The 26,989-nt window shown below is 57.1% G+C and overlaps 2 protein-coding genes and 1 pseudogene across 3 annotated transcripts; 2 read left to right on the top strand and 1 right to left on the bottom strand.

The window, feature by feature from the left end:
- The first annotated feature begins 191 nt into the window (after nt 1-191).
- PIGO (phosphatidylinositol glycan anchor biosynthesis class O) lies at nt 192-9,810 on the top strand. The gene is given in 15 exon segments (XM_026684963.2): nt 192-383; nt 386-755; nt 2,393-2,536; nt 3,340-3,463; nt 3,700-3,859; nt 4,134-4,307; nt 4,630-4,767; nt 4,770-5,024; nt 5,026-5,062; nt 5,065-5,107; nt 5,109-6,118; nt 6,525-6,728; nt 7,042-7,235; nt 8,066-8,136; nt 9,125-9,810. Coding segments are annotated over 15 exon segments (3,201 nt in total). The 5' UTR covers nt 192-236; the 3' UTR covers nt 9,255-9,810.
- A 1,818-nt stretch (nt 9,811-11,628) lies between these two features.
- On the top strand, nt 11,629-26,927 carry FANCG (FA complementation group G). Of its 2 annotated transcripts, XM_087958778.1 has the most exons (14): nt 11,632-11,780; nt 11,895-11,949; nt 12,050-12,181; nt 12,271-12,464; nt 13,027-13,180; nt 13,752-13,882; nt 18,688-18,834; nt 19,260-19,423; nt 19,642-19,708; nt 20,840-21,198; nt 21,679-21,719; nt 23,915-24,082; nt 24,420-24,543; nt 25,757-26,927. In XM_087958778.1, exons 1-14 carry the CDS (start codon nt 11,712-11,714, stop codon nt 25,986-25,988), a joined length of 2,037 nt encoding a protein of 678 aa, XP_087814904.1. In that variant the 5' UTR covers nt 11,632-11,711; the 3' UTR covers nt 25,989-26,927. The 2 variants fall into 2 exon arrangements, with proteins under 2 accessions (XP_087814906.1, XP_087814904.1); XM_087958780.1 differs by lacking the exons at nt 23,915-24,082; nt 24,420-24,543; nt 25,757-26,927 and adding an exon at nt 23,220-23,305 and having other exon boundaries at nt 11,629-11,780.
- Nucleotides 17,162-17,706, bottom strand: LOC113423525 (small ribosomal subunit protein uS12 pseudogene; annotated as a pseudogene).
- Nucleotides 26,928-26,989: the final 62 nt, after the last annotated feature.

Raw genomic sequence — 26,989 nt, 5'->3', positions numbered from 1 at the left:
GTGATGGGGGTGTGTGTGTGTGTCGCGGGGAGGGGGACGGACCACGGACAGGGGCTCTTCCCAGGGAAGCGGCCTCTGCCTGGGAGGGAAGCAGCTGGGAGCCGCCGCGCCTGGTTCCTCCCGCCGGGAGGGGCGCCCGCACGGCCGCTCGCCCCGCCTCCCCTCGCTCGCCCGCCCCTTCCGGCCGCCGCGGCCGCTTCCGGCGGGAGGGGCGGCTCCGGGCCCAAGGGCGCGGGATGGGGCGGCGGGCGGCGGCGGCGGCGGGCCTGGCCTGGGCGGCGCTGCTCCCGTGCGCGGCGCTGGCGCTCTTCGCGGGCGGCTTCCTGCTGATGCGGCTGGAGCTGGGCCAGCGCAGCGCCTGCCACCTCCCGCCGGGCCGGGCCCCGACCTCCCCGGGGGCGCCCCGTCCTCCTCGTCCTGCTGGCTGCCGGCGGCGGCGCGGTTCTCGCGGGCGGCGCTGGTGCTGATCGACGCGCTGCGCTTCGACTTCGCCGCCTGGCCCCGTCCCGACCGCCGCCCCGGGGCTCGGCCTCCGCGGCCCTTCGAGGGGCGCCTGGGGTCCCTGCGTCGCCTGGCCCTCCGGCAGCCCCGCCACGGCCGCCTCTACCGCTTCCGCGCGGACCCGCCCAGCACCACCATGCAGCGGCTGAAGGCGCTCACCACGGGCTCCCTGCCCACCTTCGTGGACGCCGGCAGCAACTTCGCCTCCTACGCCGTCCGGGAGGACAACCTGCTCTGGCAGCTGGCCAGCAACGGTGGGTGTTGGGGCGCTAGTCCTCGTGAAGGATCCTGGCTGGGGGCTGCGCCGCCTGGGGCTCTGCAAACCGTCCTGGGCGGCCGGGCGGCCCTGCTGCTGCCGGATAGCCTGGAAGCCCCCCTCCCTTCCCCTTCCTGAAGGCGCCCCCCGCCTGGAAGCCCCTCTCCGCCCTGGAGGAGCAACCAGGCGTTTCCCCAAAGGGGCTTTTTCCAAGAGGTCCCCGGACTTTCCTGGTCTTTCTTCGGAGAGGCTTCTCCTCCAAGGTCAGACCTGGAGAAGCTTCTGGGATGGGAAGCAAAACTTCTTCAAGGAAAGTCCAGGGGCCTCGTGAGAAAAAAAAAAAAAGCACCCTTGGGACCATCGGACGGAGAATCTCCATAAAGCAGGCGCCTCCAACCTGAGCCACGTTCAGACTTGTGGACTTCAACTCCCAGAGGTCAAAGCTGGCTGAGGAATTCTGGGAGTTGAAGTCCACAAGTCTGGACGTGGCTCAGGTTGGAGACCCCTGCCCTGGCCTAGACGACCAAGCGTTTGTTTGCCCTGCTACGGTTTATGTGGTTTTCTTGCTGGGCTGCGCCTTGGCTGTCACCTTGGCTGTTGGTTCCCAGCCGAGAAAAAGCCCTTCCCGTACCGGCTGGCTCGAGCAACCTTCCTCCCTGCCCTGAGACACCCCGGCCTCCCTGGGCAGAACCTGAAAGAGCCGCTGGTGCCTTCTGCCTCCTTCCGGGGCCCATGGAAGCATCCTGGTTGCTGCAGCTTCTTGGTCGGTTTCGGTGGTTTTGACTTGGGAGTGGTCCCCCCCAGCCCACCCCCCAAAAAAGATGGTTCTAGGTCAGTGGTTCTCAACCTTTTCTCCAACATGGGGCCACTTTGTGGCCACAGACCCCCCGAAGGCTGGAGATTAAAACCCTAACATTTCTTCAAGCCTTCGTGGACCCCCTGTGATGGCATCATGCCCCCCCTCTGAGGGTCCACGGACCACAGGTTGCAAGGCACTGGCTTTGAGGGCCCTTGAGCAGGTGGATGTTGGATGCACAGTCAGGATCGGCGGGGGGGTGTTGCTGTCCCACGACCCCAAGGAGAATGGAGTGTGTTCCTAGGCTCCCCTCCCCACTTATCACGAGTGGAAAGAGGTCACTTTCTCAGAAATCTTGGAAATTGGCCCCATGGCTAAGGGGTTGACGCAGTCGTATCAATCCCAAAAGCCTGTGGCACATCAACGGTGTTCATCCTGGCTGGGAAATGTAGCTGTTGATCCCTCACCCCAGATTTGGACCCAGGGTGTGAGCAGACCCAACGCCCTCTACCATTCCAGACAAACGGTGGTCCAATCGCTTCTTAAAACACTGGGGATTGGACAAGCATTGTCTGGAATGGTGTAGGGTTTCCTGCCTGAGCAGGGGGTTGGACTAGAAGACCTCTTAGGGTCCCCTCCAACGCTGTCATTCTATTCTGGAGAGAGAGGCCCTCGGAGAAAGAGCAGGAAATGGGGCTTCCTGGAGTTGGAGGAGGCAGGGCTGGCGGAGCAGCAGCCGGTCTCATGCCCAGGGTTCGGGCTGTGTTGCCACCTGCTGGCCGCCATTTCTGGGAGCCCCCCTCTTCCGTCCCTCTGCCGACATTTCCCCCCTTTTTCAGGGAGAAAAGTGGTCTTCATGGGGGACGACACCTGGGAGGGCCTCTTCCCCCAGGCCTTCCACCGGGCCCACTTCTTCCCTTCCTTCAACGTGAAAGATCTGCACACGGTGGACAACGGGATCCTGCAGCATTTGTACCAGACAGGTGAGCCGCGGCCCTGGTCCTGCCTAGGGGGTTGGGGGGTGAGGGAGGCCCCAGTCAGGCGGGAAGGACCCCTCGGGGGACCAGCATCTCTCCGGTGAGGAAGCGGTCTGGCTTTTGCAAAGAAAAAACGCTTTTCAATGGCTTTTGTAATGTCGTCGGAGACGGTGGCCAAACAGCCCGTTTAACGAAAAGCCTCAAAGCCCACAATCCGCTTTCTGTTGGGTTTCCCCAACGAGGCCAGGCCCTCCCCCCTTGGCTGCCCTTGCTCCACCTGCCCGTTGAAGGGAGGAATCCCCCCTCGCGTGAGGGCCTGTTCAGCGGAAGGGAGTCCCAGCCTCACCTTGACCCTCTGTCCATGGAGCTCAGCGGCCTCCCACCTGTCCGGCTTTGTGGACCTGTGGGGGGTGGGGAAGAGAGGGCGGGGTTCCAGGCACGCACAGCTCCGTTTGCACAAGCAGCAGGCGCACACTCACCTGCCGCCTGCATAAATGGAGCTGTACTGGGCCCGCACAAAGTTCACTCGTCCCACATGTCACATTCACAGCCCGGTTCTGAAAGGTCCAGGGCCTGCTGAGTGGGCCACGGTCTGCGGCTGGGGACCCCTGGGTAGCTCTTTCCCCTCCCCTCCCTCGTCTTTTGCCCTCCTCCTCCTCCTCCTCCTCCTCCTGGCGCCTGGCCTGCTTGAATCCAGCCGCTGCTTTTGCCCTGCAGTGGAGAGAAGCCCCCGAGCGCCTCTGTCCTTCCTTCCAGCCCCCCTTTTCACCTTCGACCTCTTCCTCCCTTCTTTCTTTCCTGTGGCGCAGTGGACGGTGGCGAATGGGATCTACTTATCGCCCATTTCTTGGGTGTGGATCACTGCGGTCACAAACACGGACCGGATCACCCCGAAATGGCCAAGAAGCTCTCCCAGATGGATGAGATGCTCAGGTGAGTTGGAACAGGAGTGGAAGCCCTCCCCCAGTATGGCTGCCCCTTCTTCCCCAGCCCCAGCAGGCAGGATGGCAGGCAGCTTTTCGCCTAGTGCTGGGCAGAGCAGCAGCCCAGGGCGCCACCGTCCAGCCGTGGCTGCTTCTGAAAGGACAGTCTGGCTGTTTCCACCAGCCTGCGCTGCGCTGGGGAGGCCAAGAGTCTGTAGTTTTAAGTTCTGTGTTGTTGATGGACAGTTCACTGGTTGACCACCTGGGAAATGACACGCTCCTCCTGGTGGCAGGGGACCACGGCATGACCGCCACCGGGGACCACGGGGGAGACAGCGACGAGGAGCTGGATGCAGCTCTCTTTGTGTACAGCAAGGCTCCGCTCTTCCAGGAGCCTCCCCCCGAGGTGAGCCGGAAGGGCTGGCATTCCCAGCTGGGTGGCGTCTTTGGGAGGAAGGACGGGCCCTGAGCTGCCCTCGGGTGCCTCCTGGGCCAGGCTACCTGCAGCCTTCCAGGTGCCCCCAGAATTCCTTGCCTCTGTGGTCCCAGTGCAGTCATGGAGGTCAGCGGCTGCCCCCCCGGCCGGCAGCGCCACGTGGCCGGTCCCTGGCGAGAGGCGGGATGGAGGAGCGGGCACCTTCCCGTCTTTGCCCCGTCACTTCTTCCCCTTCCCTCTTCAGGAGCCCCAGACGGTCCCACAGGTGAACCTGGTGCCCACCCTGGCGCTCCTGCTGGGGGTGCCGGTGCCCTATAGCAACATTGGGGAAGTGATGGCCGACCTCTTTGCAACCGAGGGAGACGTGGCCACCTCGCTCCGTGCCCAGCTGGCAGCCTATGACATCAATGCCAGGCAGGTAAGTGTGGCTCCCCTCCCGTGGGGGGCCCAGAAGGCAGGGGGGCAGGCTGGGAGTTCGGTCCCAACCAGAGAGGGCCCTGAAGTCTTCAGCGCTCTTGCTAAGCGCCATGAATGCAGCCCAAAGGCGCCCCCAGGGAGAGTTCAGCAGGGGATTTGCGCTCCAGCTGCCCCTCACCGCACCGAAGCTGTGGCTGAGACCGAGAGCGCTGGCAGCCCCCAGGCTGAGACGAGGCTTTGGGTGGGGCTGGGAGCGCCCCCTCCTCGCCCGGCTGAGGCAGCCTCTCGGGGGCTCTGAGCAGCCGATCTCTTGGCCCGGGCAGGTGGACCGCTTCCTGCACTCCTACGCAGAGGCCGCCCAGGACCTCCCAGCGGAGAAGCTGCGGCACCTTCGGGGACTCTTCCGCTCCGCCGTGGAGGAGCACGAGCGCCTCTTGGGCCAGGAGGCCTCCTGGCGCTGCTGCTGCCGCGGATGGAGGGGCTACGGGGGCGTTTCCAGCAGTACCTGCGGGAGGCCCGGGCCGTGTGTGCCGAGTCCTGGGCCCGCTTCCACCCCGGCTGCATGGTGGCCGGCTGCGCTCTCCTGACCTCCTCCTGCCTGCTGTGCTACGTGGCCTCCCGGCTGGCCCCCCGCCTGGACTTCTCCTACCGCCACGCCTTCCTCTACCCCTTGCTCTGGGGGCTGGCGGGGGCGGCCCTGCTGGGGCTGGCTCACCTCCTCCGGGGGCCCAGCCGACCTCCTCCTGCTGTGCGCCTGGGGGCAGCGGCCTCCCAGCTGGGCTTCTTCTGGCACTGCTGGGCCAGGCGCCCCCAGCCCTGCAGGCAGCTGGCCTGTGCCCCCATTTGAGGGGCTCCGCCTGAGGCCCAGGCTGTGGGCGGGGCCGGGGCTCTCCCTGGGCGTCCTGTTCCTGCGCTGCGCTGCCATGCTCTCGGACAGCTTTGTGGTGGCGGAGGGCCGGGTGGTGCCCTTCCTGCTCACCTCCCTGGTGCTGCTGGAGGCCCTGAAGCTGCAGTGGAAGGGCCGGCTGGACGGCTCCCTGCTCTGCTGGCAGCTGCTGGCCGCCCTGGGCGGGGTGGTGCTCTGCGCCCGGCTGTCAGGGCTCTTCTGGAAGTGCCGCGAGGAGACCCCAGCCTGCCAGACGGCCTCCATCTTGGGGCCCCTCTCCAGCGTGCAGGAGCCGAGGGCCAAAAACCTCTACTACGGCCTGTGCCTGGGGGCACTGGCCAGCCTGGTCTGGGGCACCCGCTGCTGGCTGCGCCATTACGGCAACCTGAACAGCCCCTGCGCCCTGGTGCTCTTTGTGCGGTGGGGGTTCCCGCTCCTGGCCCTGGCCCTGGCCGGCTTCTGGGCCATCACCTCCGGCACCGAGGAGGCCCTGGTCAAGCGCCATGCCTGGGCCCGGCTGGCTCTGGAGGCCTTCCCCCGCGGGATCTACGCCTTGGTGGCGGCTGGCCTCCTCCTGGTGTGGTGGGACCCCGTGACTGTCTTCCTGGAGGGCAGCCAGGAGGTCCCCCTGGTGTCCTCCAGCTCCGAGGCCTTGATCCCCCAACTGTACCGCCGGATGCAGGCGTCCCTGAAGAGCCGGCTGGAGGAGGCCCCGGGCGGCTGCAGGGCCACGGTGGCAGCCTACGGGCTGGGCAGCGTCTACTCGGCCGCCTTGCTCATTGCCCTGGCCCTCCTGGCCTTCCTGCTAATGACGCTGCACACGGAGAGGCTCAGCCTGGCCTTCCTCCTGCTCTTCGTGGAGGCCTTCGCCCTGCTGTGGATGCAGGCCTGCGCCAGGGCCCTCTCCTCCTCCTCCGCTCCCTCGGGTGAGTCTGGGAATCCAGGCCAGAGGCGCAAAGCAGGGCCTTGGAAGGCAGCTAGCTAACGTCAGGGCAGGGCAGTTGGAGCCTCCGCTGTGAAGGGAAGCCCCGGGGCAAGGAGCAGGGCCACAGGGCTGGGGGCCCGGCCTGCAAAAGAGGCGGAGCAAAAGGCGGCTACTTGCCCGATGGACGGGCAGAGCTGGGGAAGCGAGTCCAGCTTCACCCTCTGGCCGGGTCCATAGAGAGTCAAACAGTGTCACAGCTGCTGGGCTGCGAGCGGCTGAGATTTGCTGGTTCCCCTGCTGAGGTCCAAGCCAGGAAGGGGCCTTGGGGCTGGGCTGCTTTGCAAGGGGCTCTGCCCTGCTTTGGGGCGGGGCTCTCGAATGCTCCTCCTCCTCCTCCTCCTCCTCAGATCCTTTCGAGGTGCCGTGGGAAGCCCTGGTCGCTTGGGTCCTTGCCGCCGCCCAGTTCTTCTACGCCACCGGCCATCAGCCCGTCTTCCCAGCCATCCACTGGAACGCGGCCTTCGTGGGCTTCCAGCAGGGGCACACCACCAACCTGCTGCCTGCGCTGCTCGTGGGTGCCAACACCTTCGCCTCTCAGATCCTCCTGGCAGGTGAGTGGCCTCCAGCCCAGCCCTCCTGCTGCTGCTTCCCCAGCAGCAAAGGGGGAGGGAGGGTCTGAGTGAATGGCAACCAAGGGCGGGAGCCGAAGAAGTGCCCCCTGGCAGAGGGGGCCTGTATGGGAGAGTGGGGTCCCTCCGTGGCAAGTCAGCGCTGCCCTTTGGCCCTCCTTCAGGAGAGTGCGTCTGTCTGTCTGTCTGTCTGCTCTCTCCAAGCTGTTTGGACCCACAGGTGGGGAGGGGAGGGCGTGTGGCCTGCCTTCTGGCCTGTGTCCCTTGGTGACGACCCCTTTTCCTCCCGAGGCAGCCGGCTGCCCGTTGCTTCTGCTGTGGCCCTTTGTGTGTGAGGCCAGCACCTCCGGCGCCAGGAGGCCCAATGCGCAGCTCCAGGACAGGGTAGAGGAGCCGATGATGGAGATGAGGCTCCGGGAGGCGCCAGAGCGATTTTCAGCAGCGCTGCTGCAGCTGGGCCTCCGGTACCTGCTCGTTTTGGGGCTTCAGGTAGGTCTGCGGGAGCCCCTGGGAGGGGAGGGCCTGGCGGACGTTCGGGGCCAATAGGTGGCCCTGGGGAGTCTCACCTGGCTCCTCTGCGACCGCTGGATCCTCCAGGTGGTCCCTTTGGTGACCCGGTGGGGATTGGGAGCGTTTATTATTGATTTATTAAGCCACTTATACAGCTTATGCCCGGCTTACACACAGGTGACTCTGAGCACCTTGCAAGGTTTTAGAAATCTACCATAGGCAGGTAGATTGACCCTTGACTTATGAAAACAGCTGAGCCCCAAATTTCTGTGGCTAATTTAGCCCCATTTGACGACCTTTCTTGCCACACAATCAGATCAGCCCCTTGGTCGGCTCCCTCTCCATTTGGGGTCCCCCATCCGCCCACAAAGCCCCGTTTTTAGGGCCCTTTGGAAAAGCAGCCGGGGGAGCAACTGAACCTGGGTTGGGGGGGGGGAGGCTCCACAAGGACCCTTTTTCATGGCCCCACCTGGTGACGACGGTCCACAATTGACGGGGCTTGTAAAGCGTGCCCCGCCTTTCCCCCCCGGGGGCCGAGGAGGTGGAACGGGGGAGAGGCATCCCTTTGACCCCGAGGAGCCGCCCCCGGCCTGTGGGTCCTGAGGTCACAGCTCAGGTGCGTGAAGGCCACCAGGCTTCTAGCCAGGGACCGGGCACCTGTTTGCCGCAGGCATTTGCCTTGTTGGCTGCAGGAGGCCTTGCTGAAGGCCCCCCCCTCCCAAGCCAGTTTTGCTGCGGCTGCCCCTGGTGACGCCGCTCTCTCCTCTGGCTGGACTGAGCCGTGTTCCTCTCCTCTGCTCTCCCGACAGCTTCTGGCTTCTGTTCTGGCAGCCATGATTCTCAGGAGGCATCTGATGGTGTGGAAGGTCTTTGCCCCAAAGTAAGTCCCTCCGATAAGTCGGTGCCTCGTGGCAAGCAGCTCTTTCTCTAACTTCCCCACAGCCCCAAAACCTGCACGGGAAGAGTCTGGGCAGGGCTCCTGAGCCTGGACTGCAGGCCGGGGCTGAGCAGAAGCCAGGATTGGGCTCCTTTTACTGCACGCTCAACTTCGTTAGCTTCAGACAGCTAAAAGCCGACGAAACGGGGGGCTGATGAAGAACATGGGAGTTCAACTCTCCCACATAGGCTGCCTGGTCTCCTGGGACGTTGGCGGGTGTTGCTCAGGATGAAGGAGAGGACCAGGCTGAGCCCGAGGGGGGAAGGGGTCAAGCACACCATCAGTTTGGCATCCCTGTGCGCCCACAAGGGATCTAAGCCCAGCCCTCCTTGAGTTCCTTTGACTCTTTATCTGCCGCCAGTTTGTCTTGACCGCCAGTAGTCCAGATTCTTCACGATGGTGGGTGAATGTCTGTAGTGGGTGGGTGGGGGATGAGGGCGGAGGCTCATTCTCCAAGCTTCTGGGCTGGTTTCCCAAAGTTTCGTTACCTGGCTAGGTGGCATCTCCGGCGGAGTTTAGGGGATGCTTCCTGACCCACACGAAGCCCTTGTGAGACACCGGCATCCCCTAAACTCGGCTCGAGGTGTTACCCGGCCCGGCAACGAAACGTTGGGAAACCAACCCAGAAGCTCGGAGAACGAAGCTTCATCCTCGCTTCAGATCCTTGTGTAGAGGCAGCATGGATTAAACGGGCCCTCGTTGGGCCACCCTTGGTCCTTGGTTTCAGGTGGGCCTGGCACTGGGATACCCTGGGGGTGGGGCCGACTTCGTCCATTGCTGATGAGGCCCCCCCACCTGTCAAACACAAGCACCTCCCTCTGCAGGTTCTGTCCTCTTCAGCTGAGATGCTCCCCTGGGAGGGAGGGAGGGAGGGAGGGGCTGCCTGAGGCTCCCGGAGCTCACCCTGTGCTGCTTCTCTTCTCCCCGACAGGTTCATCTTCGAAGCTGTGGGCTTTGTAGTCAGCTGCGTCTCCCTCCTCCTGGGCCTGGGCCTGGTCATGCGGGTGGATTGTGCGGTCAGCAAGTGGTTCAAGCAGGTCATCCTGGCGCAGCCCAGATAGCGCAGCAGCGCAAAGGAGCCGGTCAAGCTTCCTCCTGAGGAGGAGGAGGGGGGAGGGGTCCTGGCCTGCCCTCCAGAGATGCGCCCTGCTTCCTCCCGCTGCCCGGGGGCAGATAGGGGGCAGCCTCGGTTGCAGCACGTGAATGGCGGGGAGCTGCAATGGAGCGGCCCAGATTTGCCAAGGAGCGGAAAGAGGTCCCAGATGAAACCCAAGAGAACTCCAGGCCCCTGCACGCCCGCTTGCTGGGTGCAGGCATCTTTTGGGGAGCAGCCAGGTGGCTCTTCTTCCCCTCTTGGTAACTCTGGAGGAACCAGCAACTGAGACTCTGCAGCAGAGCGGCTGGGTGGAGGTTTGGCATCCCAGGCCCGGATGGTACGGAACAGGATTCTCCTGCAGGGCCAAGCGGTGGGCAAGGCGCCTGGCGGCTGCTCTGACTCAGGGCTTCCGAGGCAGAAGGCCGGGCATCTGAAGATCGTTGCTGCTGTTGTGTTGGGGTGCTAGATTCTGGGTTCGGGTTCTGCGTTCGGCTTTTTGAAATAAAAGTACGGATTTTTGAGCATGGAGCAGTAGCTTGGGCTTTGGAGGGCTAAGAGGGGGCCCCTGTATCTGCCCCGGCTGGGTCACCGGAGATCCTGAGGCCGCCTTGCCTGTTTTGGGGCCCAGTGAAGAAACCTCGGAGGTTTCCCTGTGCCCAGTCCATGGGGGCCTCTCTGCCCCACAAGTCTCACTCCTGGCCACCCTGGCCTTCCTGTTGGTTTTGTTTAATTTACTCGATTGTCATTGCACTGCATACAACGAAATCAAACACCCTCTTCAGTGCACATCGTGACCATGAAAATAAACACACATCCTTCACCCTCCACACATTGAACCAGAAACCCCCAACAGCACACCAACACTGATACACTATACAGCAGAATTCAAAAGAGCTTCTGCCTTGGGATAGAAGTTGAATTCCCTATTGAATTCTTTATGGTCATCGTACCTATACATACAACAAAAAGACGGGTGGCTCTTTGGAAGATGCAGGGTGTGGATTATATTATTTCATTACATTATGCATTTAATGGGAGCTTCATGGGGAGGGATCCGCAGGAGCTCTGAGCTGTGGCGGTGGCAGTTGCTGCTGCAGCTTCTTTCTGCCAGCCCAGGGTAGCTCACCAGAGGCTTTGACCCAGTGGTGGGTTTCAAGGGGGTTTACCACTGGTTCAGTGGGTGTGGCTTGGGCATGGTTTGCGCAGGCGCATACACTTTGCACACGCACAGAGGCTTTCCTACTCATCTGCAATCGCTGTCACTTCAACAGCAGGAAATAAAGGTCAGCATGGGAGCCCAGGTGGGCCCAACAGCAGCTCCCCAGAGACGACTGGTTCTGTCTCGGCTGATCTTCCGTGCTACCAGTACACCAGAACCGGTAGAACAGCACCATTGCTTTGACCGCTATCTGGGACGGCTGCCATAAAAGGGATGCTAGAAGTCGCAAGAAGGGGATCTAGAATTTCGAAACTGAACTGATGAGTACAAGGAAGTAAGTGGACTGCAGATCCCAGAAGCTGCCTCTGCGTGACATTGTGCACTTTAATCGTCGGGTCCATTCCAAGTCTAAATACCATTTTTTAAGGGTGGGGATGTGATTACGGAATGTATCAGCCGGAGACAAAAGCAGAATGGTTCAGAAAGCATACATTATTTTTTGCAGTTGACACATTTCTCTAGAGTTGCTCATTTGATGGCTAAGCACCAGCCCTGCGGAGAAGGCCATAAGAACCCGGTGTCACCAGGGCCACCTCCTAATTGCTGGGTGCTTTAAACCACACAGGCTGCTTGGGCAGAGCCTGGAGCCTCCCTGGGCAGTTGGACTCTGCAAAAGTGCGTTTTCATCCCCCAAATAAGGCGTTGACCAGCATATTTTTTTTTGCTGCTTTCTTCAACAGCTGGATGAATTAAAAAAGCTGCTGCTCCTTGAGGAGTGCAAAAGAAATCAAAGGAGATCTCTAGTAACCTCTTGAAAGATAACCTTAGGACAGGGCTCTCCACACTTGGGAACTTTTTAAGGTTTGTGGACTTCAACTCCCAGAATTCCCCAGGCAGATATGCAATGTATATAATGCTGGCTGGGGAATTCTGAAGTCCACAAAAGCCATCACTGATTTAGATAAAAACAGTCAAGGTCGGCTTTAGGACCGGCCCGGCAACCTTGAGGAAAAGCGGAGGCGGGGCCGATGCCGTAACCGGGCAAAGCTGAGCCCCACCCCCTTTTTTTAACTTGTTCCGCAAGGAGGAAATACACGTGGCCGTCGCGCGCTGTTCATTGGCTGAGGCCTCGGGCACCGGCCCGCCCATTGGCTTCCCCGCGGGACTCGAGTTTGCCGCCGGTCGGCGTTGCCTGGGCAACGGAAGCGTCCCGGCCAATCGGGTGGCGCGGCTGGAGCGTGCGCCGTAGCGTGAGTGTGAGAGATGGCGGGCGACGGCTGCTTGGCCTTGTGGCGGGCGGAGAACGACCGGCTGGCCCGGCGCTGGCGGAGGGTGCGCGGCCGAGGGAGGGAGGGAGGGAGGGAGGGAGGACGGCGGGGCGGGGGGAGGTGGAGAGCTGTGCGCGGCCCGGAGGGACTCAGGCCCGCTCTGGTGCTTCCCTTGCAGGCGGCGCGCCTTCCCGGCCCGGCTCCGTTCGCGGAGCTGCTGAGGAAGATTCAAGGTAGAAGCGGCGGCGGGAGGGGGAGGCGGACGGGAGGGGTTTTCTCCCCGGGACCCTCGTCCTCCTCCCCCTCATGGCTGCCCCCGTGGCTTCCCCGCAGGGCTCCCCGCCGCCCTGCCGAGCCTCCCCTTGGAGCTGGCCGTCCTCTGCAACGCCCTGGCCGCCGAGATGCGCCCGCCCGGCGGCTGGCCCCAGCGCGCCTCGGCCTGGATCGAGCGGGGGCTCCGGCGGGGTAAGAAGCGGGGGTGGGGGTGGGGGCGTCCAGGCCTGGAAGGGAGAGCCGGCCAACCCTGATCCCCCAACCCCCGCTCTCCCCGCCAGCGCTCGAGGCTTGTGCGGCGACCGAGGAGGGCCTCGACTCCGGGGATCTGTGGCCGAGGGTCCTCCGCCAGGCCTCGCCCGAGGAGCTCCGGGGCCCCTTGCACCACCTGGCTGCCCTGCAGGCGGCCTCGTGGCTGGCCGACCACCAGCTGGAGAGAGCCCGGGAGCTCCTGCGGCTCCTCAGTGGTGCCCAGGTGAGGCGGCGGCGGCTGTGGGGCTGCAACCCCTGGCTTGGGTTGCCTCTTCCCACCTAAGGGGGAAGCCCAGATGGAGGGGGGGAGCTTTACACTGGAGGAGCAGCTGATCAGAACCTGGCCAATTAATCCCTGAGAAAAACGCTTTGCTAGCAGTTAAATCCAGCATGAAAAGGTGCCCACAGGTTGAGTCCAAAGGCCAAATGGCCTTCTCTGTGCTAGGGAAGGGCATGGATCCCTTTAATAAAATATTATTATTCTGCAAGCAGTCAGCTCAGACCTCTGGTTAAAGCTTTCCCCTAGCAGCCTAGATAGGAGGAGACTGAATGGCAGGCAGAAGGGGGTGCCAAGAAGGACAACCCAAATAATGGGGACCTCCCCCCGTCTGTCTTTGGGCTGTGCGATGCAGCCCCGTTCCCTAGTTCCACCCGCTACATCCAGTGAATTGATTATAACGTCTGATATGCGTTGCTCTCTCTCTGACCATCTTCACCGTTTGGAGTGGCGTGGTGGGTTCGCCTTCCTCTATTCTGGTTCTTTGGGAATTCTTTGTTCTTTTCAGATCCCGGGCTCTCCTTGCGTTGGCTGTGACAGTGAGCTCCTTTCCCTGCTGCAGATATGGCGCCCCCATGAAACGGGGGAGTCTGACCCCCTGGTGGTGCAAAACATCTCCGACTTGAAAGACATTCTGTGGGCCTCAGCGGCCTTCCTGCAAGGTGAACGTGGGATTCTCCTTTCTCTGGAGGCTTTAGGGCCCTTTGAACCTTCACCTTTGCCCTGCTGTTCCTTTTGCCAGTAACACGGCCGTAGATTTGAGACACAGATAGTCCTCCCATTGCGACCACAGTTGAGCCCAAAATTTCTGTTTCTAAGCAAAATATTTGTTAAATGACCTGTGCCTCGTTTTACAACCTTGCTTGTCTCAATTGTAAAGTGAATTACTGCAGATATTAAGTCAGTAACACACTTAAGTGAATGTGGCTTCCCCATTGACTTTGCCTGTCAGAAGGTTGCAAAACGGGATCATGTGATCTGGAACACTGCAGCCGTCATAAATATGAGTCAGTTGCCAAGTGTCTGAATTTTGAGCATGGGGATGCTGTGAAAAATGGTCATAAGTCACTTTTTTCAGTTGTGCTGTAACTTCGAGAGGTCACTAAATGATGCTTTTAAGTCAAGGAAGGACCTGTTAGTCCTCTTTAGACAAGCGGCACAGAGATCTCAGTGTGCAGCCACACATTAAATTGAATCCAGTTAGACTTCCTGATGCGTGTTTGCCTGTTCCAGGTGTTCAGCAGCTGGAAGCTGACAACCCCCATGGCGCCCTTACCTTCCTCCAAGCGGCTGTGTCCGGGCTCTGTTCTAAGCGGATCCTCGCCCAGATCTTCACCTTGATGGGAAGCTGCTACTGGAAAATAGTAAGGGTATATCATGTGTTCTAAGGAATGTGGGTAAAATGAAAAAAGAAACTATCCAGACCAGAGAGTCATCAAATATAATGACGGGAAGGGATTTTGGAAACTAACCAGTGCAAAAATTTGTTACACGTGTCCCTGACAGAGGAGCAATAAAAGCAACTTGTGACAATGCTGAATAGCTGTTGGAGTTAGGATATTTTCCCTGATGACCAGTCAAAACTCCTTCCTCGTAATGTAAGATCCCTGCTCTGTTGCTAGGAAAAATGGAAGGAAAGAGAAGCAGCACTCGGAGGGATGCATTCAGTTACTACAGTGATGGGTGAACTACTGAAAGGCCAAGCTGGAGGCAGATTGTCAGGAGGAAAAACTATGCGATCGCGGTGACCTCATGGCCCATAATCTGCCTGCATCATGACCTTCATTTATCCTATCGATGTCTAGGACTTTGTCTACCTTGAAGTTCACATTGCCAGCTTTTACCATCATTACTAGCTTAAGATCTCCCCATTTTTCCAAGTAATGCATAAATATTTGAAAAAGGACAGATAGTCCTTGACTTGATGACCATAACTGAGCCCAAACTTCTGTTGCTAAGCGAGACAGTTAAGTGAATTTTCCCCCATTTTATCACCTTTCTTGCCACTGTTAAGTGAATCGCTGCAGTTGTTAAGTTACTCACACGGTTGTTAAGTGAATCTGGCTTCCCCATTTGCTTGTCAGAAGGTTGCAAAAGGGATCACATGAACCACCACCACCCCCGACACTGCAACTGTCATAAATATAGGTCAATTGTCAAGCATCTGAATTTTGATCATGTGACCATGGGGGTGCTGAATGGTCATACCGGGTCTTTTCTTCCCTTTTGAAAATGGGGGCAGCATTTCCCCTGAACTGCACACCACAACCAGCATTCCTGTAGTATACAGAAAAACGGTCATAAGCCCCTTTTTTTCAGTGCCATTGTAGCTTTGAATGGTCACTAAACGAACTGCTGTAAGTTAAGGATTACCTGTACAGGGTTTGGAATCAAACCGTGTAAATATGATACTTGATTTCTTCTGCTACTGTTATAACTGTTTACTATTATGGAACGGGATGCTTTCTGGATGTAACTGTCCCCATTGATTCTGCATTTAACGGTATCGCATTTTGCCCTTGTTCTGGGAAGAGTTTTGTAAACACTTTGCTGAAGTTGTGCCACGTCCACCGTTGGCCCCTGGTGAAAAAAGGAGATCAACTAGCTTTGGCATGATAAATGTTTTGATGGCGCTTGTCGGGGGATGCTTTGGTTTCTCTAGATGCTCTCAAACTGCTCATTAAACTGCTCCAGAGTTTTGCTTAGGATGGTTGAAGCGAACACCCACAGATCTTGTCTTCCTTTTTGAAAAAAGAGGCAGCATTTTCCCTGAACGGTGCTGTATACCACAACTGGGGCTCCAGGTTTATACCCAGGGTGTTTGGCCTTTGAAGTCATCCAGACAAGAAGCGCAACCGGTGCTGCCTTTACTGTAGGGTTAAAGAGAATCTTGCAAGACTCTGAAAGCATCTGTTTCCTCTTTTTAGTGTCCAGAGATGCTAGCAGTTTGAGCTGCTTCTCTGGTTCTCTCCCACTTGCGGACTGAGGTGCCTCTTATCAGTTCTTCCTCCTGTCCCCCAAGGTCTTTCTCACAGCCCATCAGCCGCAGGCTTCCTCGGGGCTCTTGAATGAATATAATGAGTTTAATTCAAGGTCGCCTGCTCCTCTAACCGCCTCTTTCTGTCCTTGGGTTGCCAGTCCCTCCTTGTGGCAGTTGTTGGGTTCGTCTGAACACAGCTCCCCTTTGGGAGAAGATCCAAGCAAGGAGGCTGGAAGAACTCTCTCCCCTCCCTGCCACTGCTAATCTTCCACCAGCCTTCTCTCTCTCTCTCTCTCTCTTTCTTCTTTTTATTGTCATGCCCGTAAGTCTTTTCAGTTGCTTTTAGCTTCTCCCACACCCTTCAGTTCCCTTTGTGCTTTAGCCTCCTTGCTGGCTTGCTTTCTGCAACTAGCAGCTTCTTGCCGATGCAGTTGTTTGGTGACTGCAACTTCATACAGGTCACTTCTTGGCTCTTTTGGAGGCTGGCTATGCATATCTACCCTGTTTTCCCGAAAATACGACCTACCCTGAAAGTAAGCCCTAGCTTGATTTTTACACTTGTGCCCAAGATAAGCACTACCCTCAAAATAAGCCCTAATTAAGACCCCATCCACTCCAGAGTGCACAGGTAAAAATTAAGCTAGGGTGGGGATGAGGGGGTAGAGTTGCCCTACTACTTACCTTTGGACAGATGTAGCCAGCCTTTCCACACCCCAACACCTGCCTTGCCAGCCCATTTTTTCTGCAGCCAGCAAGACTTTCCTAAAGGCCTCTGGAGCTGATAACAGAGCCCCAGATCGATCCAGAGCTCTGTTATCGGCTGCAGAGGCCTTCAGGAAAGCCTTGCTGGCTGCAGAAGAAGAAGTTCCTGAAGGCCTCTTGCAGTGAAAAGGAGGCCGGGGTGGGGGTGACACTCACAAATGAGATTAGTCATCCCCCCCAAAATAAGACCTGGTGCCTTTTTTGGTGGCAGAAAATATAAGACAGGGTCTTGTTTTCGGGGAGCCATGGTAGAAGTTCCCCGAGCAGCTCCTTTTGGTTCTAATCAGAGCTGTATGCCTTCGTACTTCCAGTGTCTTATATTTGAGAAATTCACAGTGCAGAACTTTATTGATCTAGTGCAGGAGGACCCCAACCTTTTGGGCACCGGGGACCGGTTCTGTGCCGAAAGGTCTTTCTGCCGACTGGAGGGGGTGTGGTTTTGCATGCTGCCTGCATCCCACGGATGGAGCTTGGCTTCTTTGCGTGGCCCGGTTGCTGGCGTGCCGTGGCCCATGGACCGGAAGTGGGGGGACCCCTAATCTAGTGTACGTTGTAGCTATGTGTGTTTCTTTCTCTAGAGTCCTGAATCCTAATAAGAGGGAGGGTTCCCGTTGCCCTTAGCTTTTTCCCCAGATCCCCCCTGTCACTCAAGGAGAAGAGATCAAGGAAGGCTGGTCCCCGGGTCTCCTCGGCCTCTCTCTGCCAACTGAAACAGCTAACAAGGCCAGAGAGGAATGACTGGGACTGTGCGACAGTCTGGATGGTTCAGCTCTCCCTTCCTTATTGCTGCGCCTCAGTTCCGCCTGATCTAATTCAGGAGGCCATTTTCCTGACCCTTCCCTGGGCCTGGTGGCTTATAGTGCCTCCACAACAGTCTTGTCCTCCTGCCTTTTGCGCTCTCTTTTGTTTTAGGAGCAACGTTTGTTTGTTATCTTAACAGCGAAATAAAATTTATGATCTGGGTCTCTCCATTTTGCCTTTGTACAAGGCTAACAAGGAAACGTTTGCCACTTTGAAAACCTTGAAACGAACTCCAGGAATGTCACCAACAGCAGGTCCTCTTCGACCAAAGCCAGCAACTAGAACCTCCTCGTTCTCCTCAGTGAAGTTCAAACAAAAGCTGCTATTTTCTTCCCATTCTTCATGAGCTGGACTCTGACGCTCTTTCTGGTAGCAGAATTTGGCTGCTTAGTCTCCTCACCCACTTTTTCCAGGACAATCCCCTTGGCACGAGAAGCTCCCCCAGAAGGATTGGCTTTCAAAGCAGCCCCCCAATGGGCCTTCTCGTGATGCCTATCACGCCCCTCCTCTTCACTACGGTGACCGGGCAGCTTCCTGGCTGGACAAAGGGCAAAGGGCAGGACAGTTGCCCGTCATGTCGTCTGCAGATCCCTGGGAGGAAAAAGCCGCCTGCCTTCTCTTCTTGCCAGGGTCTCCTGCTCCCATTCCTTGACACAACCGGTGGCCTTTCCTGATGTCCAGCGCCCTCCTCTGGCCTCCTTTCTGAATAGGGGAGGCCCTTCGATCCGTGGGTCCCAGCCCCACAAGACGAAATTGCCGGACTCTACAGGGAGTCCTCGGCTTATGGCCACAATTGAGCCCGAAATTTCTGTGGCTGAGTGAGACAACCATTGGTTCCATTTTCCAACATTTCTTGCCACAGTCGTTAAGTGAAGCACTGCACTTAAAGTAAATGGTTAGTAAACGGATGCTAAGTGAATCTGGCTTCCCCTGTTGACTTTGTCCGAAGGCCGCAAAAGGGGACGCTGCGACCGTCATAAATAGAGTCAGTTGCCAAGTGTTGGAATTTTGATCACGTGACCAAAATTCACTTTTTAAAGTTGCTTTTTTCAGTGCCATTGTAACTTCAAATGGTCACTAAACAAACCGTTGTAAGTGGAGGACTGCCTGTATTGGCCTCCCCCCATCCTAACCTCCAGTTCTTCCTCCTTGTCCTTGGAGTGTTTCTCCAGAGACCTGGGAATCCTTGGTTACGTAGCCTGACCTGTTTCTCTCTCTCTCTCTCTCTCTCTCTTTCTCTCTCCCTCCCTCCCTCTCTCTCCCCCCTTTCCTGGCCAGCTTCTCTCTCCGGTCTTTGGGTTACGAGTGGAGGGGAAGGAGGGGGCAGCATCTGCTGAATATCCCAGTCACGAGAGGAGGGTCCCCGTTGCTGGGTGTTCTTTATGGTAGTGGGAAAGCCTGCAGACCCTCCAAGCAAGGCTGGCCTGACTGAGCCCAAGGCAGCTAGTCATGAGCTCCCCAGAAATCTTTTCGGCCCCCAACAGTCCCCGGAGTGGCCTTTGAGGCACCACCGCCGAGCCTCCTTTTACCCCAGCTTCAGGCCTTGTGTTGATGCTCCGCGGATCCTCAGTCTGGCTCTGCCCTCTCTGAGAAGAGACCGACGTGCCGCCTCTTTTGGACCTCCAGGGCAAGCCGCACACAGCGCTGGAGCACCTGAAGCAGGCCCTGCAGACGGACCCCACCTTCCTGCCGGCCCTGTACCAAGCAGCTCTCCTGTACCACCGACTGGGGCTCCTGGAGGCCGAACTGGAAGCTCTGCTGCTGCTTTGTCAGGTGGGGCTCAAGAGGACGGTCCAGCGATGGCCCCTCCCTCCGCCTTCCCTCCCCAGGGAGGGAGCTGCCTGCACCGCTCCCTTTTCCGTCCGGCTGGGAAGAGGGGAAAATGGCTACGGCAAGTGTTCGTAGGGCATTTTATGATGCTGCTGCTGCCAGGATCCATGACCTGTATTGCTTTCTTCTACTACGGCGTCTCCCAGCCTTGGTCCCTTGAAGATGCATGGACTTCAACTCCCAGAATTCCCCAGCCAGCCTTTCCAGGAGTGGAAGTTGACAGGTGTTCAAGGGACCAAGGTTGGGAAATGGGGGGGCTGTTCTATAACCAGATAAAGTGAGGGCGCCTGCTGGGCTCCGAGAGCATCGTCTTGGCTGCAGCTGCAGAGTCCGGCATTTCCCCCTCACCCTCTTTCTTCTTTTCCCAGGCCCTGGAGAGTCCTCCACCAGTAACCCCAGAGTCCCACGACCCCCATTTCCTCATCCGAACGGAGCTCCTCACCAGCGGATGCCGCCCAGCTGCTTTCCTTGCCCCGAGCTGCCCATCAGGGGTGAAATACATGCTGGCCAAGAGGTGTTTGCAGGCGGAGAGGTGAGGGCCTCCTTCCTCCCCTGGGGCTCCTGGGGCTGGGCTGGCAGTTCCTCTCCAGGAAGGCCTCCTCCTCTTTCCAAGTCTCAGAGGCCTTGAGAAACCACAGCCAGAGCCTGATGGAGAGAGAAGCTGGCCCTGGCCCTGGCCCACACGCCGGGTCCGAGAAGGGGTCACGGAAGTGAGGTCTGCTGATGAGTGTGTGTGTGTCTCCCCTGCAGGGCAACAGAGGCTGCAGAACATTACCTGGACCTCCTGGCTCTCTTTCAGGAAGGGCCTCTTCCCCAGGTGAGGAGCTGCAGCTGTTTCCTCCACAGACTCTGACTCACCTGGGTTATTTGTTGGAAGGCCTCCCAGGGTCAGAGAGCTGGAATGGGTTAAGGCAGCTGCAGGGAAATAGCCCCCCCCCCTCCTGCGCCCTCCCTCCCTCCGCATGGATGATCCCCAGCGTCTCTTCCAGAGGGAGGGGGGTTGCAGGAGGGGGGAGCCCTGGTCGCCTGGCGGAGCCTTTTCTGAGTAACTTGTTTCCGGAAAAGCCACAGGGTCTCACGGGCTGCAGTTGGTGCCTTTTAATAAAGCTGCAGGTCATCCTCAAGTTACGACTGTAATAGAGCATCATGGTTGCAACTCATGACAGTTGTCAAGTGGAATGATTTAATTCAAGTGGTCTTTAGGCAAATACCATGGGAGTTTCGCCCTGGGCACGGTTTCGCCGACAGCCAGGACTAAATGCCCGTTCTCAGCAAACTCATCACAAAATGCAGTTATGCAGCCATGTGATGTTGGAATGGCCATAAATGAGCCCTGAGCTGCCGAGCACCTGAGGTGCAGTCAGGTGACCATGGGGGGGGGGGGCCTTCGACTCTTGATCACAGGTACCACCACCCCCGTCACTAAGTGATCAGTCGTACATCAGAAAAGGGCTACCTTAATATTTTTCCCCACATGTAGGGGAGATTTTAAAAATGTCCCTGTGACCTCTGAACTCTCCAAAAAGATAAGTGTAGTCAGTTTTATGAACTCAGGTTGCTCCCCAGGGCCATAAGTTGCCCATTGGAGGGGTGGGGGCCGGCTGGGAATGCCCACTCCCTTCCCCGGGGATCCTGGTGCCCTTAAACACCACCCCTGCCTGGCCTGTCAAGTCTTGAAGTTGTGTAAGTTGTGTGTTCAAAAGAGCAAGAAAACCCGCCTAAGGTTGTGTGGGCAGAGGAATGTGGCTGTGGAAACGAATCCTGCTGCTGAGCTTTGGGTGGAAACGGGTACTTGGTGTCACCCCAAAAGGTCCCCCAGTCAGGGGGTTGCTGAATTCGGGCTCACTGAATTCGGGAGGAGGCGATTATCCCCCCTCCCATCTGTGAAGGCTGCTTCCCGGAGCAGGGTTCATTTTTGAGGGGGTGGGGGCCTTTTTCCTCCTCCCAGGTGTCCCAGTGCAGCGAGCCGGCCGTGCCCAGAATTTCAGAGGTCTTCCTGGAAGCGGCCTCTGCTCTGGAGGAGGCAGCCAGGCACCAGGAAGCCGTCGTGGTGTGCGAAGAGGTGGTCTCCCACACAAGCAGGCTGATCCCGGCCAAGCTGCGCATTGTGCTGGACCCGAGTTCTGCAGAGAAGGCCGTAGGGGCAGAGAGGCCCTTGGCAAAATCTCCTGCTGCTGCTGCTGCCGCCCTGGAAGAGCAGAGAGAGAGCCTGCGCTGTGTCCTCTGGCAAGCGGCCGCCCACTTGATCCAGGGCTGGGCAAGAGCCCGGCTGGGAGAAACCAAGGAAGCCATAAGCAGCTTTAGCAGGTAACTGGCACCCGGTGCAGCCCTGGCCATTGATGGCTTGCCTCTCCCTTTCGCACTGGGACAGCCGGCAGAGGAACCTCGTTCTGTGGAGTCAGGAACAGTCCCCCGAGCGTCCTGGCTCAGCCTTCAAAGGAATAGAGCTGTGTAGAATATATCGCATATTCCTCCCTATTTTGAATACGATTTCCTCCCTTTGTTTCTGCTTGCCCGGCATGCATTGATTGTGGCCGAGAGCCAGAGAAATGGTGAAGGTTTCACCCCAACCTGTAGCCTCCTTTGGAATTCCTGAAAAGTAAAAACCTCTGTTTTCAAAAGGAGAGGTGAGAAATCCACCTGTTTGCTCTCCGTAGCAAAAGGAAGCTCATCGCCCTCTTCCAAGGTGGCAGAATAGGGTCAGCAAAGTGTAGGGTTTCTGTCCTTGGGGGCTGGATCCTTCTCTGGCAGCACGGAAATGATGGCGCTTCAACCCTTCTCCAACAGGTGTCTTAATGATCTCCTGAGAGTCCATTTGGTCAGCACAGGTATGGACAGAGGTCTTCATTGGCTGCTTCTGCCTCCCTCTTGACTTGGTTCTTTGGCTCTTTCCAGGGGAAATGGCTTCTCTTCACTTGAACCACAGGGTTGGAAGGATCAATTTAGGTGATCCAGACCATGAGTGAACGTGTGCACGCGCACACCCCCACCCCCACCCACCACTCAGTGCAAGGGTCCAAATTTGGGCCCTCCCACAATGGATAGCCTTCCATTTCTGGAACTGCTGTTAGAGGGGTTTTTCCTCACCCCTGATTTGGAGTCGGCCTTCTTGCCACTTAAACCCATCCCCTGTGTTGCTCTGGGAGGACCCAGGAAATACCTCAGCCTTCCTTCCTGATACTTTGTCACGTACAGGTAATTCTTAGTTTATGGTGACAAATGAGACCAGACTTGCCAGTGCGATTTTATGTGAGCACACTGCTTAGGAATAACTTCCAGTTGCCTTCACTGAGTGAGGATTTCGCATGATTGACTTCGAACTTCCTGCCGGCTTCCTCAATGACGGTTTTTGTGGGAAGCCAGCAGGGAATGTCAGAAATCCCAATCCTGTGTGACCATGGTTCACTGCAAACTTGTATTCACAAACCAAATTGTAATCATATCACCAGGGACACGGCGACAGCTGGAACTCTGAGGACTGGTCATAATTACCACTCATGAGTTTGAATAGTCATTGAACAGGTGGTTGTTAAATGAAGACCACCTGTCTTTGAAGGGAATTGGCAGGTCCCTTCTCTGTCTTCTCAAGGCTAAGTGGGTCCACTTCCTTCAGTCTCTCTTCATGGGTTTATTTCAGCTCCCGTGAATGTGGTTGCCTTTCTCTGGACCTTTCTCCAATTTCTCTGGAACCTTCTTGAATGTAATTCGGGTGTGGTGCCCAAGATGTGATGTGACCAAAGCAGAAATAAGTTCTCTCCCTTTCCCCTTCTGAGAGGCTGACTTTGCCTTTGGGGTCCTGCCTCCCCAGACAATGAACACTCCCAAATGCTTTTTTTTATTTTGCAATGGGTTTGGGTGCTGATAGCATTGGGCTGTATTGACTAGTTAGACTGTCCCTGTTTTTTAATTGCTGTATTTGTAACATAGGGTGCTGCTTGGAGTCCTTTGAGAACTGGGTGCTCTGTAAATCATTGTATAAATAAAAAAAAATAGCAAACAGAAACCCCCACAGCCACAATTTCACTAGCTTTCTTGTCGGAGAGGAAGAAGAAAGCTGCTCTGGGGTCTCCAACCAAGCTAGTTGTCTAAATCCTTAAAATGTTTTTTTTTTAATCCATTTGTCCTCTTTGTACATATGTAAAGTAGCAGAGAAATGGGCCACAAAAGAGGTAGTGGTAAAAACAATCCCTAATTTATAAAGTTTGGGGAATCTTCCTCTAATCTGGTAAGATGGTTTTGAATTTTATTTGTCATTCGATAGACATTAGCTATCCTAACCCAATTTTTTGTTAACCGCAAGTTGGACAAATCTCTGCTTCTCATCTCAGTTGTTAAATGACTGAAGCCCAGAAGAGCCAGGAGCAGTTTCCTGTGGCCCCTCGCAGGATGAACTGCGTCTCTTCAAATCGATGAGCTGTTGATGGACAGACTTTCTCAAACAAAAAGTCAAGCTCCGTTAGGCCTGCACAATCTACCTGAGAAGTGCACAACCAAAACCGAGATGAGGTTAATCTAGCAAACTGTATTCCTAGCCCATCTATGCTGACTTCTGAAAGTGACCACTGTTTTCGTGATGGGATCCCTCTGGGATCTCCCCAGGATCACATCAGGTTGGTCCATCTGTAGGTCATGCATTTACATCTCCCCTTTTATAAGTCCCCCGTTACGACCCCGGCTGGCATACAATCTCAAGCAAACAATCTCGTGCCCGGACTCTTCAGTGAGGGCCGTCGGCTCTTCAGGATCGGAGACTGGCCATCCGCTGTTTCCTTCGCACAAGGTGTCGGGTGCAATTTAGTACTGTACTTCGCTCCTTCAAAGAAAAAAAGGGGGTCTGCTGAACAGTTGAGGGGTCTCTGCTTCCAGTGCTTTTCTCTTGGCCAGGGGGCTCCTTTTTGCTGGCTCTGTCCTGGCGTGGCTTCATTGGAGGGCTGGCAGCCCTTGCGAAACGGAAGAATTGGCCTCGTTTTTTTGGGGGGACACACTTCACCGTCAAAGGCCGCTGTGTTCTTTCTCTTGCCAGGCAGCGGCAGATGTGAACCGGAGGGAGGGCAGGCGGCCGTACCCGAAGCAGAGCTGCTCCCCCAAATCAGACTCCTGGCCTTGACAGGACGAGGGATCCAGTTTCTAGAGCTGGGGAGGTTCAAAGAAGCCTTGAGGGATTTTCAGTACAGCCTGCAGGTCTCTCCAGGTACTTTCAGCGTGGAAGCCCTGCCCTGAAAGGTTAGAGAGTCTTTGGGAGGAGGCACTACACAGCAAGGCACCTCGCTCTGTGTGTGCCCGGGGGGACGTTGGGAAGCCCCCAGAATCTGGGTTAGTCTGAGCAAGGCGAGACGCGGCCCTTTCTCACAGGAGCCCTGGGCAAGGGGAGCCTGAGGATGAGGGGTCTCTGTCAGGCATGGAAAGGCCCCAGGCGGAGGGGCAGCTGTGGCGGATTATGCCCCTGCGCAGGAGGGATCTGGGCTGATCACTCCACCCCCAGGTTCCGCCATCCTTTCTCCTACAGCCTCTTCCTTCTTGTCTTACAGACAGCGGCACGCCTACCTTATACTTGCTGCACACCCTCTGGAAACTTGACCGGAAGCAGGAGGTGGCTGCCCACTGGCCGAAGCTCCCGTCGGAGCCTGGCTTGATGGAGGGAAACACGGGCAGGTGTGTGTCAGGTCGGGCTAAGCCTTCTCCCTGAAGCCCCTCTAGGGAAACTCCGCCTAGGGAGGTTCCGTCCAGGCTCCCTCTCATGGGCCTCATCTAAACGGTGCCCAGTTCGGGTCCGGTTCTGCTTCCTGGCCACCAACCTGCAAAACAAACCCTTCCTTTCTGCTGCTCTGGTCAGCCAGACAAGGACGCAATGAAAAAATAATAATGTATTGTTAGATATTTTACCTTGCCTGTGTATTATATACAGGCAACTCAAGGCAGCAACCACACATCATCCTTGTATTTCCCCCATAACCCTGTGAGGTAGGTTGGGCTGAAGGAGCGTTACTGGCCCAGTCACCGAGTCAACTTTGATGCCTAAAGCGGGACTAGAACTCACTGTCTCCTGGCTGATTGGTCCAAACTCACCCAGCTGGCTTTCATGCCGAAGACAGAACTCACCACCCCCTAGTTCCTAAGCCAGCACTTTCTCCACCACACCGAACCCCTGACCCTCTCTGGAAATTCCTGGTGCTGCCTCCCCCAAGCTAATAGAAAGTGGAAAACGGTTGAAGTGTTGGGTTCTTGACGTTCTTTGAGACGTTTCATGACCAGGCTTGGTAACATCATCAGTGTGAGGGGGAGGGGGAGGATTTGCTGGCTGTTTATATAGGGTAGCTTCCCCTGCCAGGTTTGGGAGTGGTTGGTTCCTTGATTAGGATCCATTGCCTGTTCCCTGTGCGTCTGAGTGACAGCTGTCGGAGAGCCTGTCTGCTGGGCTCTTGATTTGCTTCCTAGACTTTAAGTGGTATAGGAACCAGATTTACCCCGGTTTCTCCGTCAGTGGGGGGATGTGTTGAGAGGCCAAGCTTCAAGCACCCCCGTGTGGAATTGGGCTTGATCTGAGGTAGTAAGAGCTTCCCAGTTGAAACCGTGGTTGGGCCTGTCTGTGTGTTGTGAAAGGGAGGCGTTTTTGTCAAGTCGCCCGACTGCCGGTTGCTGCCTGCGTCATTCTGGGCATGGACGGCTGTAGAACTGCTGCCTTCACCCGAAAGGAAGAGCCCTCCCCCAGTGAACGGGAGGGGGCTTCCTCCCTCCTCTCTCGGGCTTTGGCCTTGTGTAGCAGAAGGTGGGGTTTTTTTGGGGGGGCAGGCTGCGCTCCCACCCTTGGTCATCGCAGCCTCCTGCTAACTTTGATGCCCCTCCCGCCCCTCCCTTTGTCTTCCAGATCTTTCCCACTCTACCTACGATCGTGCGTGAAACAGATGGAGTTTCCCTGCAAGGAATCCTTTGCCAAGGATATAAAAAGCTACCTCGCTGCAGAGAACGGCCAGGCGCTTTGTGGCGGTGGCTTCTCTCCTCTCGCCAGCTTTACGCTCAGCTGCAGCTCCCCCTCCCGAAAGGGGCTTCTCCAGAGTTCGCTGGAGCCCGTGGGAAGAAGGCCACGCTTTCTGTTTTGAGTTCCCAGGTTTGGGGGGTGCAGGGGAGTGGGAGGGTGACCTTTCTTAATGGCAGCAAAGAGCGTTCTTGCTCCCACATGAATATCTGCCAGGGGGCTCTGGCTCATGGAGCTGGCTGGTGTGACTCAGGAGGGCTTCGTGCTCAGGGGGAAGGGGCAGAGTAGGCGGCCCCCCCCCTTCGTAGTGTGGGGGACGGGGGGGGGAATCCTCAACTCCCGCAGCCGTTCAGAGGAGACCAGCCTTGGCTTCCAGGGCCCTCCGTGGCCAGAGAGCCTGGATCCCAGAAGGCATCCTGGTGGGGTGAGACCCGCTGGAATGTGGAGCTCAACCCAAATGACCCTCCAAAGCTTTGGCCACCGTAAGACTTGGGGACTTCAGCTCCCAGGATTCCCCAGCCGGTTCTAAAACAGTCGACAAAGCGAGGCTTTGGGGTGTGTCCCCCCCGAGAACGACTGTTCCTCAATACGGAAGCCCTGTTGAGACTGTAGCCCTCTTCACCCAGGCAGAGGTTGCAAGTGAATCTTTCCTAAACCAGGTTTCACGATGGCAGGTTCTAGGAGTGACGGGAGACTCCAGTTAGGCCAACACTGGGTGGGAAATGAAGAGTAAAGTTCCAGCAGGTTTCTCCTCTCTCCGCAGGGAATGCAAAGTAAATATTGTAGCCCTCTCATTGCATCAAGCCAAGGCCCACCTGACCCGTATATTTTTTTCTCCCTGGGGAAACATAACATGGAAGCCCTCAATTCCTGGTCTGGAGGGGCCTCCCTGATGAATGGACAGTCAGTGGCCACCACACCATGCGGGAGTGATGTGTATAGAAGGGCGTCCTTTGACCTTTCCTAAACCCCTTTCTTTCAGCTCCCCTGGGTGATCTCCCTTGTTCCTTCTCCCTGCCCACTTTCTGTACGCAATACATGATTTTCTCTTTCTACAATTGGATCCCGCCTCCTCGTTCTCCTTTTTTTCTGAGCGGTGACTGGCAAACGGCAGGTGGCAGCAAC

Source organism: Notechis scutatus, chromosome 2 (genome assembly GCF_049901735.1).
Source record: "Notechis scutatus isolate UNSWTSFEM ecotype Mainland chromosome 2, rNotScu1.2, whole genome shotgun sequence".
Taxonomy (NCBI): Eukaryota; Metazoa; Chordata; class Lepidosauria; order Squamata; family Elapidae; genus Notechis; species Notechis scutatus.
This window is presented reverse-complemented; position numbering and strand designations above follow the sequence as displayed.